At 36.4% G+C, this 14,851-nt stretch overlaps 1 protein-coding gene across 50 annotated transcripts in view; it reads right to left on the minus strand.

Annotated features, from left to right (window-relative positions):
• Nucleotides 1-14,851, minus strand: part of ADGRL3 (adhesion G protein-coupled receptor L3) — an 801,265-nt gene that overhangs the window by 487,799 nt on the left and 298,615 nt on the right. For 34 of the 50 annotated variants that reach the window (XM_070262457.1, XM_070262459.1, XM_070262461.1 and 31 more), the window contains one exon: nucleotides 10,244-10,447. The exons of the other annotated variants lie outside the window; for them this stretch is intronic. In XM_070262457.1, the coding sequence (XP_070118558.1) occupies nucleotides 10,244-10,447 (204 nt within the window). The remainder of the gene's footprint in view (nucleotides 1-10,243; nucleotides 10,448-14,851) is intronic. 50 annotated transcript variants of the gene reach the window in all.

The raw sequence follows: 14,851 nt of genomic DNA on the forward strand, positions 1-14,851 counted from the left end.
GTACCAGGAGGGATTTGGGGAGATAAAGCAGAAAAGAAAAAAAAAACAGATTGGCAACAGTTGTTAGTTCAGGTGCCAATACAAAAAAAGAAAATTTATTTTATACTTTTAGTATGTGTTCACTCCTGCAGCACTTCAGCCTGATGATTTACAATTAACCAATGATCAAAAATGAACAGGATATTGCAATTCCAAAATGGAAAAAAAATCACTAAAGTTAGTCATATTTCCTCAATTCCATCATGTGTACTCATAAACCTAATCTTCTATTATTTGCTCTACTTATATAGAGGGCATTTGAGAAAGATCACCGCATTACTAATTTATCAGCAAGAATCAAAAACACTTTCATTTCTCATCTATTTAGCTCATGTTCTGTCATCATCTTATCACACATGCATGAACTTCTTGTGGATTAGCATTAGCAGAGACTGCCAGAGGGGGAATCCATAAGAAAGGTTTGGGACTTCCCTCTAATTTACTAATTGTATCAACCTATGATTTGATCACGTTCAAAGGCTTATAATTTTCCCTTCTCTAAATGAAGTATATTCCCACGATCTCCAGTTGCCCACTCTCTTCTCTGGTTTGACAATCTCAGAAACCCCAATGGTCTTAATTATCAGCACTAAGTCAAAAATTCTTAATTTCTATTATTAGCAATAACTTTTCTCTTGATATTCAGATTCATATATCAGAGCATGCATCACATGTACACATCTAAGTCCATATTTCTAAGACCAAACTCACCATTGTTTTTCCTGAAAACCAAAGCTTTCTCTTGACATCCTAATTCTGTGAATGGCACGACCCAGTCACCTAGGCATCTTTGATTCATCCCTTATCCTCACCTCCTACATCCAGTTAGTAGCTAAGCAGTGAAGATTCAATCTCTGTGCATCTCTCACATCATGCCACTTCTTTCCATCCCCATTGCTATCTCTTCAGTTCAAACACTCATTACCTTCTGTCCTACAGTAGCAACCTAACTGATCTCTCCATTTTCACTGCCCTCACTATCTTAAATTTTCCCACATAATCTTGACAAGTTCTAAATTACAACTCTGATCAAAAACTTCCAAAGAATCCCCATTATAGACAAAATTATGTACAAAGTCCCACCCAGACATTTAAGGCTCCCTACAAGATGGCTACAACCTACTTTCAAACTTCTTGCCTCACTACATCTTTCTTCATGTCGTTATTGTTGGTTCAACGAGACTAGTCACTGTTTGATGACAATGTCATAATTTTCTCTAAGTATAACTTTGTTCATGTAATTCAATTTCCTGGAACATCCTCTCTCGTTCAGCACCTCTCATCTCGTCTTGCAAATGATCCTACGGATTTTTCAAGAGTTAGTTAAAATACTACCTTACCTAAGAAAGCTTTCCCCATCCCACACCAGGGATGCATTTCCTCCTTCTTTAAAATACTACAGGAACTGCATGACAGCACATTTCACCAAATCATAGAGTCAAATACATACTGGCATGCCTATTCTCTCTGTCACCAGCAACAGATTGCAAGTTGAGCAAAGGAACAGTCTTATAGAGGGTTCTACATACATTACAGGCATAACAAATATGTAAATTAAATTGAGCTACTTTATCTCCTAAACATTTACACCCAATTTCAGTTGCCTAAGCCATGAATCCACGAATGTGCCCAAAATATAAAGTGAATATTTTAGAACATTCCTTTGTGTCTTCCTCATCCTAAATAGAAATATTAACAAGTAACTAAATAAGTTCATTGAAAATTCTTCATGGATCTTCCATTATATATCATTGGATATGATTATTATAAAACAGAAGGTCAAAAGAAGTGTAAATAGTAGTAGGTAACATTTACTAGGTTTCAAGAACTATGTGCGTAATCATTTTTAATATATTTACATATGATGCTTAATCATTGCAACAACAATGTATGTATATTATGTATGTGTATTATCACACTATACAGATGAGACAACAAAGATTTTTTAAATGTAAGTCCTTGGTTACAACAGTTAGTAAACAGTAAAGCTGGGAATGAACTCAAATCTCTCTGACCCCAAAGCTCATGTAGTAACTGCAATTCCATGCTACTAACCTTTCTGCAGCAGTAAAAGCAAAGTGGTGAAGACTTAAAGGTATGTCTGATAACCAAGACAAAGAAGCTTCTTCTTAAGAAGTGATAGTTAAGGGAAACAATCATCGATTTAATTAACTATTTATACAAAAGAGAGAAAGAATACATTAGAGTGCCTGGACCAACTTCTGCATTTCTGTACTGAAGACCCATATGAATAATGCAGAATCTCAAAACACAGGCATCAGTCAATGAAGCATGATTTTCTATGCACAACACCACCTGCCCTGCCTTTCCCTTTCATTTTGATTTGGGGTTAAGGATTCTATAAATATAATAGAAGTTTCCTCTCTGTATCTGGGATATACCTCAGATCTCTTTTACTACCACACATTATTTGAGTTGAAGGGAAACAGAGGAAAAAGGCAGGGATTTCTTCATAATTGACTAACATTCAGAAGAGAATCTGTTGCTGGTAGTATAAAATTTGCTCGTTTGGCACATATATACAATTATTGGCATGTGGCAGGTAGTCAACGAACTAACGAAACAATCTGCAATACATTCCTAATTAAATTGAAGAAAGAAAAATTTTTTTGACCTGAATGTCAAAGTTTAGCATCTATTTTCCATTCTTCATATTCTTTTTAACATGAAAAATGTAATGGTGCAAAATATAACTTCCATAAACATTTTGAAAACCTACTCACATACTTCTCAGATGGAATGGGAAAATAATTTGTAATTTATGCCAGTAGAAAAAAAAAAGAGTTTATCACATTTTCCTGGAAGTATTTGGAGGCCAACTCAGTAACACATTTATTTCCAATTGGATGCGTCATTCTAGTATTTATATCATTTGGGGAAAAAAACAGATCCTAAAGAAATACTTTGAAATCATGTTAAGGCTACAAAGTGTATTATTTTTCTAACATCAATACTTTACCTATTTCCCTAAGTGCCTATTACGCTTCAAGCTACATAAACATATAATATGATCCTAGATGTATATAAGAATTCTAAAGAGTGATGTGCAAAGAATGTATTTTGGATATCAATTAGACTTGATGTTTTGTCTAAATGGCAAAACTCACTGAAAGACACAAATAAATGTGAACGGGGTTTTTATCTGAAATAATATTATATTGTCATATAAAACAAGAAGCTAACACAGCACTTTGAAGGCCACATTACGTTATTCTCTTGCAGTAACAGTTACATCCAAAAGTCTGAGCTGGTAAAACAGAAGGTTTTCCATTGCTGTAGCAACATTAATCTCTGTTCTTCTGCTACAAGTTCTTTCACCTCCCTTGAAGATTTTCTTTCTTTCTCCCCAAGAATTCCTAGACTTCACCTATACATTTCAGAGTGTAATGTAATAACAAAATTAGAACCAGCTTTTCCAAAAAGTTGGGAGTAAGGGGAGTAAAAATATGAGAACAAGCCAGAAGGATAATTCATCAAAGTCAACATAAATAACACTAATAAAAACATATTAAGAGTAACAAAGTCTCAGACTTTCCAATGCTCTTCAGTTATATGAAATGAAAATATAGAAGCCAGAAGTAAAGAGAAATTGTTTACCACATGCACACACACATCTTTCAGGCCACGTGAATTCAGAATCAGAGGGAGGATAGGAATTGTTCTGTCACGAATAGGGCTAGCGATGGGTGAAGTGGAGGAAAATCAATTGAATTCAACCCTTATCGAATTTTTAGCTGAGGTGAAGAGGACTCAGGTGGTATAGGACATTCCAACCAGCAAAGATAATAGCATTTGCCAAAGCCACAGAGGGAAAGGGGCATGGTTTGTCTAGTAAATTGATAGAACTTCCATGGGGCTGAAGGATGACAAGTGTGGGGATGTGGTTTGAGGTAAGAGCAAATGTGCTGCCTACTAATCTTATTTACTGGATGTATGTGTTCAGGTTTTAAAGCATTCCACATTTTACTGTTGTTAGTGCTGTCGAGTTGATTCTGACTCCTAGCAACCGTCTATACAGCAGAACGAACCCTGCCCAGTCTTTTTGCACCATCCTCTCATTTTCCAGCACTATAACCGACAATGCTCTGCTGCTATCTAGTCTGGAAGCTCTGCTGAAACCTGTCCACCAGGGGTGATACTACTGGTATTTGAAATACTGGTGGCACAACTTTCAGCATCAGAACAACACACAAGCACACAGTATGACAACCGACAGACAGGAAATGTGGTTCCCTGAAAAGGAAGTAAACCTGGGCCACTGCAGTGAGAGCGCTCAATCTTAACCAGTAGACACCAGGGCTATCCCACATTTACCTCTCCCTCTTTTTTCATTCCAGGGCCCATGACTTGACCTTATCATGTTGGTGAATTCACGGTATGCAAAAGAATTGGCTCCATTCTCAAATCAGTGTTAACAATAATCCAACAAATGAGCTTTTGCCACCCTTTCCTGCCTCTATCAGTCTATTATAAGACCTTCACATGTACAATTCGGTGAGCTCCACAACTGTGGTCCTGGATCTATGGCTTTAAAAGTGCTTATTTTTTGTGTGCAGCTTTTATTTTCTAGACTCTTAACCAATGAGAACATTACACATTTCCTTAAGACAAAGCATCACGGGGGCCAGCCCCGTGGCTGAGTAGTTAAGCTTGCACACAGTGCTTCAGTGGCCCAGAGTTTCACTGGTTCAGATCCTAGGCGTGGACCTACCACTGCTCATCAAGCCACGCTGAGGTGGCGTCCCACATGCCACAACTAGAAGGAACCACAACTAAAATATACAACTATGTACTGGGGGGCTTTGGGGAGAAGAAGCAAAAATTTTAAAATAAATAAAATCTTCAAAAAAGATAAAGCATCACTTTACAATTTCTCAAGGGATATGCTATTTTAATAATCAGTTTTAATTAGGCAAGAGTAGACATCAAGATTCATTTTTGAGGCACTCTCAAAAGACACATAGAGATTATTTTTAGTTATTATTTTATTAAAATGTGTGCTATGTTACATTGATAATGAGTGCAAATATGAGCAGATTAGTCTTCTGCTTCTTTCCAAATTCTGACATGGAACATCGTACTAAGAATTGAATGAATGCCAAACATATCTAGGCCTGCAGATCAACTGCCCTAACTTCATTCATTTGTCCCCTTGCCATAGTACTGAAAAGCAGATATTGCAAATGCACATATATAGTAAGAATTCTTTCAGCTGTTTCGTGGGAACACAGGAGAGCTCAAAATCAGATCTAATGTTGGCTCCACTATGCCCTGGTAGGCATCACTGGGAAGTAGAAGAAAGGATTGAATAAAAATTCTAGTAGATGCTCTTTTGTTGCAGAATATTATTACACATAAGCCAAAATAGAACGCCAAACAAAGAAAGGTAAAAACTTCGTTTATTTTTGATAAGAGTAACTTACAAATAGCTCAAAAATTGCATTTTTAATTATCTTTTTTCAGATTTGTATATTGTATTTAAGTTATGGGTTCTTAAATTGGGGGCCAGAAAGTTGGGTTTCTGTTCAAAGGAGTATGCTGAAGAAGTCATTTGTAAATGCTTGGATAACAACATCATCATTCCTTACCAACATTCTCTGTCTCCTCTTGTTTTTCTTGTCTCAGTAAATGGTACAATCATTCATCACAAAATCTCTCAAGCCAGAAACTTGGTTGTCTTCTTTGGGTTCTCCCTCTGTCTAACTCACATATTCAATGAATTTCTAACTGTTGGCAATTGGTTCTCATTATCACTAACGTCACTCACCCCTTTGTCAGGGCTACCATTATTTCTTATCTGAATCAATAGAATAACCTTCCCCACTCCAGTCTTGAAGCTTCTAGTTCATTCTTCCAATGCAGGCAGCAGGTCACTCCTTGCTTAATTCGTCTAAGATTAATTTAACTATTCCCTCACTGCCATCAGTAAAATTCCAAACTCCTCATAATGTTACATCATGCCATCCTGATCAGATCCTTGACCACTCCTCCAGATCATTTCTGGAATTATTCTTTGGACTTCTATGCTTCAATTATAGTGAACTAGTCCTTCATGCTGCTGTTTCCTCTGTCCATAATAGTATCTTTCTTCTTCTACCTCTGTTCTTGGCTAACTACTACTGGTCTATCAGATTGCAGTTTAAACGCCACTTTGTCTTCAGGAGCACCTTCTCTGACCCTCCAAGACTGGGTAGATACTCCCTTTACATGCTCCTTAGTACTCTGTATTCACCTCTATAACAGGTATTCCTAGTATTGCCTCTTTGCTACACGATTGCTCCTGTGTGGGCCTAAGTCATGGGATGGTCATTGACATGAATAATTAGATCAGGGATATTGACCTAATCCAATGGGGATTAAATTCTCTTTTTTTGAAATTTAAACTAAAATACAAGGACGCAAGTGGCAGTTTGTGGTTGGTGCTGTGGCTTACAGGAGCTGTGTACAATTTGGGCTGATATTCGCTTACAACGTTAATGAACAAAGAAAGCTGTTGGAAAGGTAGAGAAAAACCAAGGAAGAACTAGGCCCACAGGAAAAGGAAAAAAAAAAAACAAAAACCCTGGTATAATTTACTGGTATCCAAGGTCCGGTACTCAAGATTCTTTGGATTTCTATAAGAATTATGCTTAAAACGTTATTCCTACATGTAACATTCCCTCTCAAACATACGCATACACATGTGCACGCGAGAGCTTGAGTTAATTACCATTTTACAAACAAGGCTCTTGCCTCTTTGGGTGCATGTGGGAGGTATCATACCTCTAGCAAGCATTTGCCACATTGTACCCCATTTCTGTCTCCCAATACTCTTTGAGAGATCAAAGTTTGTGAGTTTTCCATCCTTGTCTCCCTGGTACTTAGCGCAGTCTTCAGCATGCTTTTGCACTCAATCTAATGTTGTTGAAAAAACAAATGAGTGCAAGAATGAAGGAACTTCCAGTATTTAATAATTCAGACTAATATTAAAGGCTGGCTTTTGTTTAAAGTATTAAAAAAAATCAAATGGAGTATTCTTCTTGCTTATAATTATCATAAAAGCATTCCCATCTACAAACATAAAAACTCAATGAGGAAAAATGAAAAAAAAAAATTGATGGTACAGTTTCATGTGATTCTCCAAAAGGACTAGAACACACAAGCCCCTTGTTAAAAGCATTTTGGCTCTTGCAAAAGGTAAGCTTTAAAATGAGCACAGGGCAGAGTTTTTATGACTTGTCTGGATTGAAATGGTTTAGCTGTATTCTGAGAGAACACTTGTCTGAATCCTGCACACTATGGGTGTGGCTTGCAGGAGGGTTATTCGTAGATCATTTCAATGAACTTTTTATGCATCTGCATGAAAATCACAAGGAAAGCAAGGACAATGCTGATAAAAAACACATTAACATTCCTTCAGCTTCAAGGAAAAGTCTTGATATCTAGTCATTAACTGAGCTATCTGCCCTCAGACTTCCTTCTGCCTTAAAATGCTGAAGAGAAACATGTCTTCTGAGAACAATGTTTCTTAATTCTTTGTGCTTTGTTGCTCTACTGTGAAGTTCTAATTCCTTTTAATCCAAATGCTCGTTAAAGCTCAAGAACTGCTGTTAGCTATCCAGAGTCAAATGAACGTAAAAGAGGGCAAAGTTTTATTTCAAACCAACAAAACAGTTTTTGGTATGTCATTATGGCTGTTTTTACTGTGTTTCTACTTGCTTTGTGGCTATCCATAGAACAGAGGTTAACACTTTTAAAAGTAATACCAATTTTACTTTTCGGTCAAAGATTGCATTAATACCAGCCTTTATTATTTATATGTATTTCTGAGTTTTCTGTATCTTAAAGTATCTTGTTTCTATAACAGACTTGGTTTTTTTGAGAAAGGTGGAGGAGGGAAGGACGGGAGGGAGCTGCACTTCACTGACATTTTGTTGTTTGCATTCCTCCATGTCTTTTCAATTTGAAGAGCTCAAGATAACGTGGTATCTCTTTTTTCAATTTCATTTTTAATACCTGTCCAAGCGCTCTAGCTGATGTACTATCTTCTATATCAGGAAAGATTATGCCCCTGTAATATTTACTTATTCTTCTTTATTCTATAGGGAGCACTAGAAGATGACCTTCAGTTATTTTCCGTCTCACTGATAAAATTACTTCTGCACAAACGCAACTTTCAGAAGTATTGTCTCATCATAACAGGTTAACATGATTCTGCAGGCTCCTTTTAAATCACATGACGTTTACCTCAGTTTCCATTTATGAGATCACACGAAGGTGGCCCTGTACCCTCATTTTCGTTTCTGTCCAAAAGAGGGTATATTGCAATTTTCCTATTTGGAAGTTGATGGAAAAACATGATTTAAAACCCATTTCTACACTGTAACTCTCCACATACATGCCAAAAAGTAAAAGCTGGTAATATAGAAAAATCTTACTAAGCTATAAAAGTTGGGGAAAGTTTAAATTTAGCCAACTTCTTAGTAAAAGTTAAATAGGAAAAACTGTTCTAACTGACTGATATTCTGAATTTTTATCACAAGACAGAATTACCAGCAGGTGTGAGTGTTTGTGTGCGTGTGCGTGTGTTAGTTGCTGATTTAAACACCTACTCAAAAATGAAACTTCATTTATGCATTTCCTCTTCATTAGTAGTAGAAATTTTGATGAATGTATATGCATTGGAGTAAATTAAATCCTACTGATTTTATGTTATTATTTTACAATATAAATCAAAAGCCAACATCATGATGAACACTTTGTGAATGTCGAAGCACATTCCGGGAAAAACATAACTCCACTCAATTTAGAGAATTTCAGGTTTGAAACAGTAGTACAACATAGAAAGCAAAAAAGAAAAAAAAGGAGTTCTTAAAAAGTCTTTACTACACGTCTTCCTTGAATTTTCAGAACACGTCGGAGTCAATTCTACCCGCTTTTGTGGAAGTGTGTGCACTCACTCACTACCACTGCCCCACCACCGAGGAAGAAAGGCTAATCTGAATGGAAAGCGTCTAGGCCAATGATTGAACAACGTGACAGTGGACAGAGCTCCTGTGAATGCCAAGCTCCCCACACACTTGCACTTTCCACATGGCTGCAGTAATTAGAGTTCAGTTGAACTCTTCTAGGTCTCTTAAATCCCAAATGGATTTATGATGCATCTCCCTTAGACCTTGAACTGAAACAAAGTATTCCAACTTATTTTGCCAGAGAATTCTGTAATGGCATTTGGAAGAAAGCTCAGCTAATATAGCGGTACTTCATGTTCCTCTGCCAGTATTTCTTGTATGTATATCCCCCTAAAGAAATTATGGGATAGGAGACAAGATTGCGTTTTGGAAAAAGACTTAGTATTCATGGTTCCACCAGCCAAATAGTTCCCAGTCTTCTTCATGGTGTGGCACACAAAGAAAATTATAAATACACTATATTATATTGTTATTATATTATATATTATATTCCCTGGGGGAAATTGTCCCTGAGGGATAAGAGTCCCTGTATGAAGTTTAGCGAGAAAAAAGAAAAATTACATTGCCTAAATATTATTTAAAGATAAAATAAAATGTAAAGTATTGGGGAAAGAATAGCATTGAATTTTGTGCAAATATTATATAACATTCCTCACTGGAGCTCCAAAGGATGGATGTCACTCACTGTATTTGTCAGCTGCAAAGACAATATTTATAAAGTACTTTCCAACATTTTCATAAGAAAATTAGGTTGCTTCTGTAACCATCACTTTTCTATCAGGTTTTATGCTTTACATGACTATACACAATTCCTAACCAAGATGTTTTCATCATCATCTCCTCAAAGTCTTGGTAGTTTCCATTAATGAGAATTTTTTTTTCAATCAAGCAGATGATCAACAGTGTTAAAAGATAGTTCACAACCATTCAAATTTTATAATAGTTGAAATTGTCACTAAAAGTAATTTTAAATCTCCTGTGATAAGGCAAAGATATTTCAAACTCAATCAGAAATTTAAAGTCAAACATCTAGAAATAACGATTAACTAGTGTAGAACAAGCATGCATTGTAAATAACTGGCTAGGATACTACTAAGGGCAAACATCAGCCATAGTGAGTGGATGCAGAGTAAACACGTGGGAAGAGAAATTTGGGGCACTGCCTGGGGCTGAGCCTCCCAGGAGCCCCTGCCCGGCCACCCCCAGCCCTCTTTCCCCACCGCTGGCCGCACCTTGGGCTGCACTCTGGGCTCCTTGGGAACCTGGACCACGAACTCCTCTGGTAGCTCCACGGGGCCCTGGTCCGCGATGAGCAGTGGCGCGCTCTGCAGCTGGCTGCTGAAGGAGATGTCGGGGTGGCAGAGCGCCTCCTGGGCTGCGCTCAGCATGTCGCAGTGGAGCAGCGAGGGCTGGATGTCGCTCATTGTGCTTGCCACCTGCGGGGACCGCAGGGCGCACCATCAGACTCCGCTCAGTGAGGCCGGCCTCCGAGGAGCCCTGCTAGAGGCTATTCCCAAGGCTGCTCTCTGCTGCCCCATAGGCCCCGGCCTCCAGCCACCCCAGGCCCCACTCAGCCAACCCTGGAGCTGAGGAGATCATATCTCCGGGTCCCTAGCATGATACTGTGTAGTTCCGTCCTAGTTCAAAACTATCTTCAGTAAGCCACAAACCTCATTCTAATCCCTAACAATGACTAGAAAATTAAACAGAATTATTGAAATCAGAGAAACTGCCTGGAAAAATATATTTTTTTTTTATTTGTGTAGATTCACAGCATTCTGATGTAAATTACGGACACTAATATCTATAAGTGTAAATAAAAATATTGGTTACTGAACTAAACATTTACGCACAAAAAGCTTGATAAGGTAAGGGGTGAAGAAAGTTTCAGAGAGGTGTTTGTTTTTTATTAGTTTTGTTTGTTGTATTGTTACATTTACATGGATTATTTTATATTTATTTATATGTTTTAGGTCATTTAACATTTTTTTAAAGATATTGTATTAAGATCTGTGATGGACATTAAAGTGAAAAGGATATACATACATTTTTGCCATTTATATACACAGTGATTTAACTGACAAATGGTACATATTACATAAATGAATAAATATGGAAGAACAAGACAATAATGAAAAAATAAAATTGCACACATATGATTTTCTTTTTAATTATTCACAAAACAGTCATACATTACACACTATGGAAAACAGAGCTATTAAGTACAGATTTTTTTTCTGGTGAATTGGTATATGAGATACAAATTTTTCAACACGGATTGCACTAGCAATGTTAATAAATAGCAATGATAACAAAAATATTCCTGCAAACAGAAAGGAACAAACTTTACAAGGAAAAAGATTTTGCTTTACACAATTATTTTTAACATACTATAACATGCATATTTAAAAACACATTAATAATGGCTACCATTCAACAGTCAGGAGAGAAACTAAAGAAATTCAATAATGCAAGAGAATCTTCTGATTATCTTTCTAACACTAGAAGTTTATATAGTAGCACAAAAATTTCTTGATATGTAAAATAGTTGCACATGAAGAATAAAAACCATGTTCTCTTCCAAAACACAAGAAATGATACAGCCCTTATAGAAAACAAAAATGATATTAAGAAACCTGTCAAGCAATCTATGATGAAAAAGTTTAGAATATAACTCCAAGGCATCGCCCTGAAACATTTCTATTTAAACTCATTATAATGTATGAGTACCAAAATATCTAGGCAAAAGGTAATCTGAATGCTGTTTTGATAGTTTGCGTGAATGAAAAAAGGCATCAAAGAAGAAAACAAGTTTTAAGAACAAAACTTGTGAAAATCAAAATCTCAAACTAATTGCTTCCTTCAATGTTTAACTCCAGTGACATCTTTTCTGATCTTTTGAGAATATACCTGTCCTTGTTGCCGAAAGTGACAATGTAACTAATTTTTTAATTATTTTAACATGAATACATACAAGCATGTTTTCTCTAACATCTTTATAACTACTCTATGGGAGAAAATTAGCAAAAGATTATAAAACTATGTTATCCTAGAAGCTTCAGTTATAATAAAGTTGAGAATTCACCCTCAGCCAAGTTAACATATAAGGACATTTGGAGTGATGGAGCATGCACTTAACTGTTTATTCATTCAACAAATATTTATTGAGTTTTCATTATGTATCAAGTCCTTTTCTAGGTGCTTGAGAATTTGATGAACAAAACAGACCAAGTACCTACTTTGATGAATCATCCATTCTGGTGTGGGAGACATAGACTATACAAATAGATATATATATATATATTTTTAAAATACCATATAGATATGAGTAATCTACAGAAAGTTTAAATTGGGTAATATGTAAAGACTACTCACTTAGGTTTTTATGGAAGACTTATCTATGGGAGTGAAATTTAAAATGAGATCTCAATGAGATTGCAAGTTGCTAGTCAGGCAAAAATCAGGAGTCAAGAGCATTCCAGACTGCTGCAAAGGCCTCAGGCTGAAACCACCTTGGCTTGTTCAAGAAATAGCACACTGGCCAATGGAGCTGTGAGTAGCAGGCTAGGAGAAGAAGGGTCTGGAATGAGATCAGAAAGGAAAGCAACAGCCAGATCATGAGCTTTGTAAACCAGCGTAAGGAGTTCAGATTTGGGCCAATCAAGCTTTTGTTTAGAATACTGAATAAAGTTCCTGGGAAGGAAGAATAGGGCAGGATAGGGAAAAAGACACAGGAATCACGATCTCTACTGAACTAGAGATCAATTATTTCAGGAAAAGTCAACTTTCAGAGCAGGTAGAGAATGGCAATTGACTTAAAATGCCCATAAAGTGGAATCACTACTAGCTGAAAAATATAATAGTGTCTGTATTAAATGAAAGAATCTCAGCTTAAACAAGAAATAAGAACATGCTTGAACTAGAACTAGAAAGCAAGGTCTGAGGACCTAGAAAAAGTAGGTTTGGTTCAGAGAATAAAACGATTTCCTGGAGTGAGACTGAAGGAGACGAAATACCAGGAAGTTAAACAGGCTTTGACTGTTAGGTTGAAGGAAATTAGACTCCAATGTGCATAAAGCTGCAGTATCTTATGTGTCTATAGGTCATATTCTCCTTTAACTTTATCATCTCTATAAAAGGAATCCAGAGTCACCGATCAGAGGCAGCATAAGTGGAGAGGCTGTTAACACTGCCCACATGGAGCAGGGCTATTAGAACAGAGACAAAAATCTTAACCTTTGTTTTAAAAAAATATTGTATATGTTACACTTAAGATATTGTATGACTTCTGGGTAAATATTTCTTTGGGTTATAAACATAAATCTAATTTGTCTTCGTTAAGCCATTATAAAAATAAGTCTGTAAGATAAACATCACAGTTCTAAGTCTGGTATTCCATTAGAGGCATGGAATCTCAAGTCTGGAAAAAATCATTCAACTCATGCGAAAGATAATAAATAACCCTTCAAGCATCCCTGCTAAAAATCTCCCAAGTTTGACACATAGAGGCAGAAATCAGAGACTCACTCTGTCCATGGCGCACCCCAGCCCATTTGAAGCAGCAAGTTCTTCCTCATGTCAAGAAAAGTGATATCTAGACCTTGGCATTCTCCACTCACTTGTCTAAATTCTATACAAATGGGCTTTGCAAAACACATCAAAGCTACTCCTAGAAGGTACTTGTCTTCAGACATTTGAAGATAGTCTTCATATCCTAAATGTCTCTTTTCTTCTCAAGATTCATAAGGGGAAAGGATTCTTTCAAATTAACTATGAAAAATTCTCCAGATTGTTGTGGCATTAACTATAACTGGAAGACACTCCCCTTATGCTCCTCTGCCATCTCCATTTGAGACCACAGTTTCAAACTGTGTTGTATGTCATTTAAGATGTCTCAAAGGTACTTTTGGTTCTGGGGCAGGAAGTAACGGTAAGGCCAACATATTTTGTTCTTCTTTCTTTCTGACCTTCTTCAGAGAGAGAGGAAACTTCATTCCTACCTCCTTTAAAAACCGTGTCTCTAATTAAGACTTCATTTAAAAAAGAAGGTTGACTAATTTTTGAAAAGTTTGAATTCCTTTAATCACAGATAATATTTAATATTCATAAGTAATATGAGTTATTGCCATACCCAAATTGCCCACATAATCACTTCATATTCTGAGATTTTTACTATTTAAACACTTTGATTCTGCTTTCCCAATGGGCAAGCATGAAATATGAAAATTAATATCTCACAATCCACTAAAATGATCAAAATGTTCCCCCATGTTTGCATATAGTCTCCAACATCAAAGGCTATCAGAGCATCAAAGTTCCCAAACATTGTGGGTGAATGTGAGGCAAGCAGAAAAGGAAAACGAAAGAGCATGTGAGAGGTAAAGTATACGTGATGGAGTACCAGGGTTTTCATCTTATCTGTAGAGCTTACAATTGAAATAAACATAAAAAATATCAGATTTCAATGGTATGTATTGTGAGGGATCCATATTGATTTATAAATTAAAAAACATTAAGTAAGCATTGTTTCTAAGCAACTTCAACTGTTTGTTTTCTTGTTCTCCTTAGATGAGTAGCTATGTAGTTCAGTCAATTATTCAGCTTCTTTCTCCAAACATCTATCGATCATAATAATGAGTTTGGAATCGAGACAAAACAATGGGCTGCAGTAGGAAAATATTCCTAAGGTGAGAGAAATGTTAACAACAAAACACAATCATATTTATCTGTCACAAATGATTTAACTTTCATATATTAAGGATGTTTCTCAAAAGTCACTCATTTTTCTACCACCCCTAACTCTGAGACCCTTTACTGCTGTGCCTTGGTTTCCTCATCTG

This window comes from Equus caballus, chromosome 3 (genome assembly GCF_041296265.1).
Source record: "Equus caballus isolate H_3958 breed thoroughbred chromosome 3, TB-T2T, whole genome shotgun sequence".
In the NCBI taxonomy this organism is placed as follows: domain Eukaryota; kingdom Metazoa; phylum Chordata; class Mammalia; order Perissodactyla; family Equidae; genus Equus; species Equus caballus.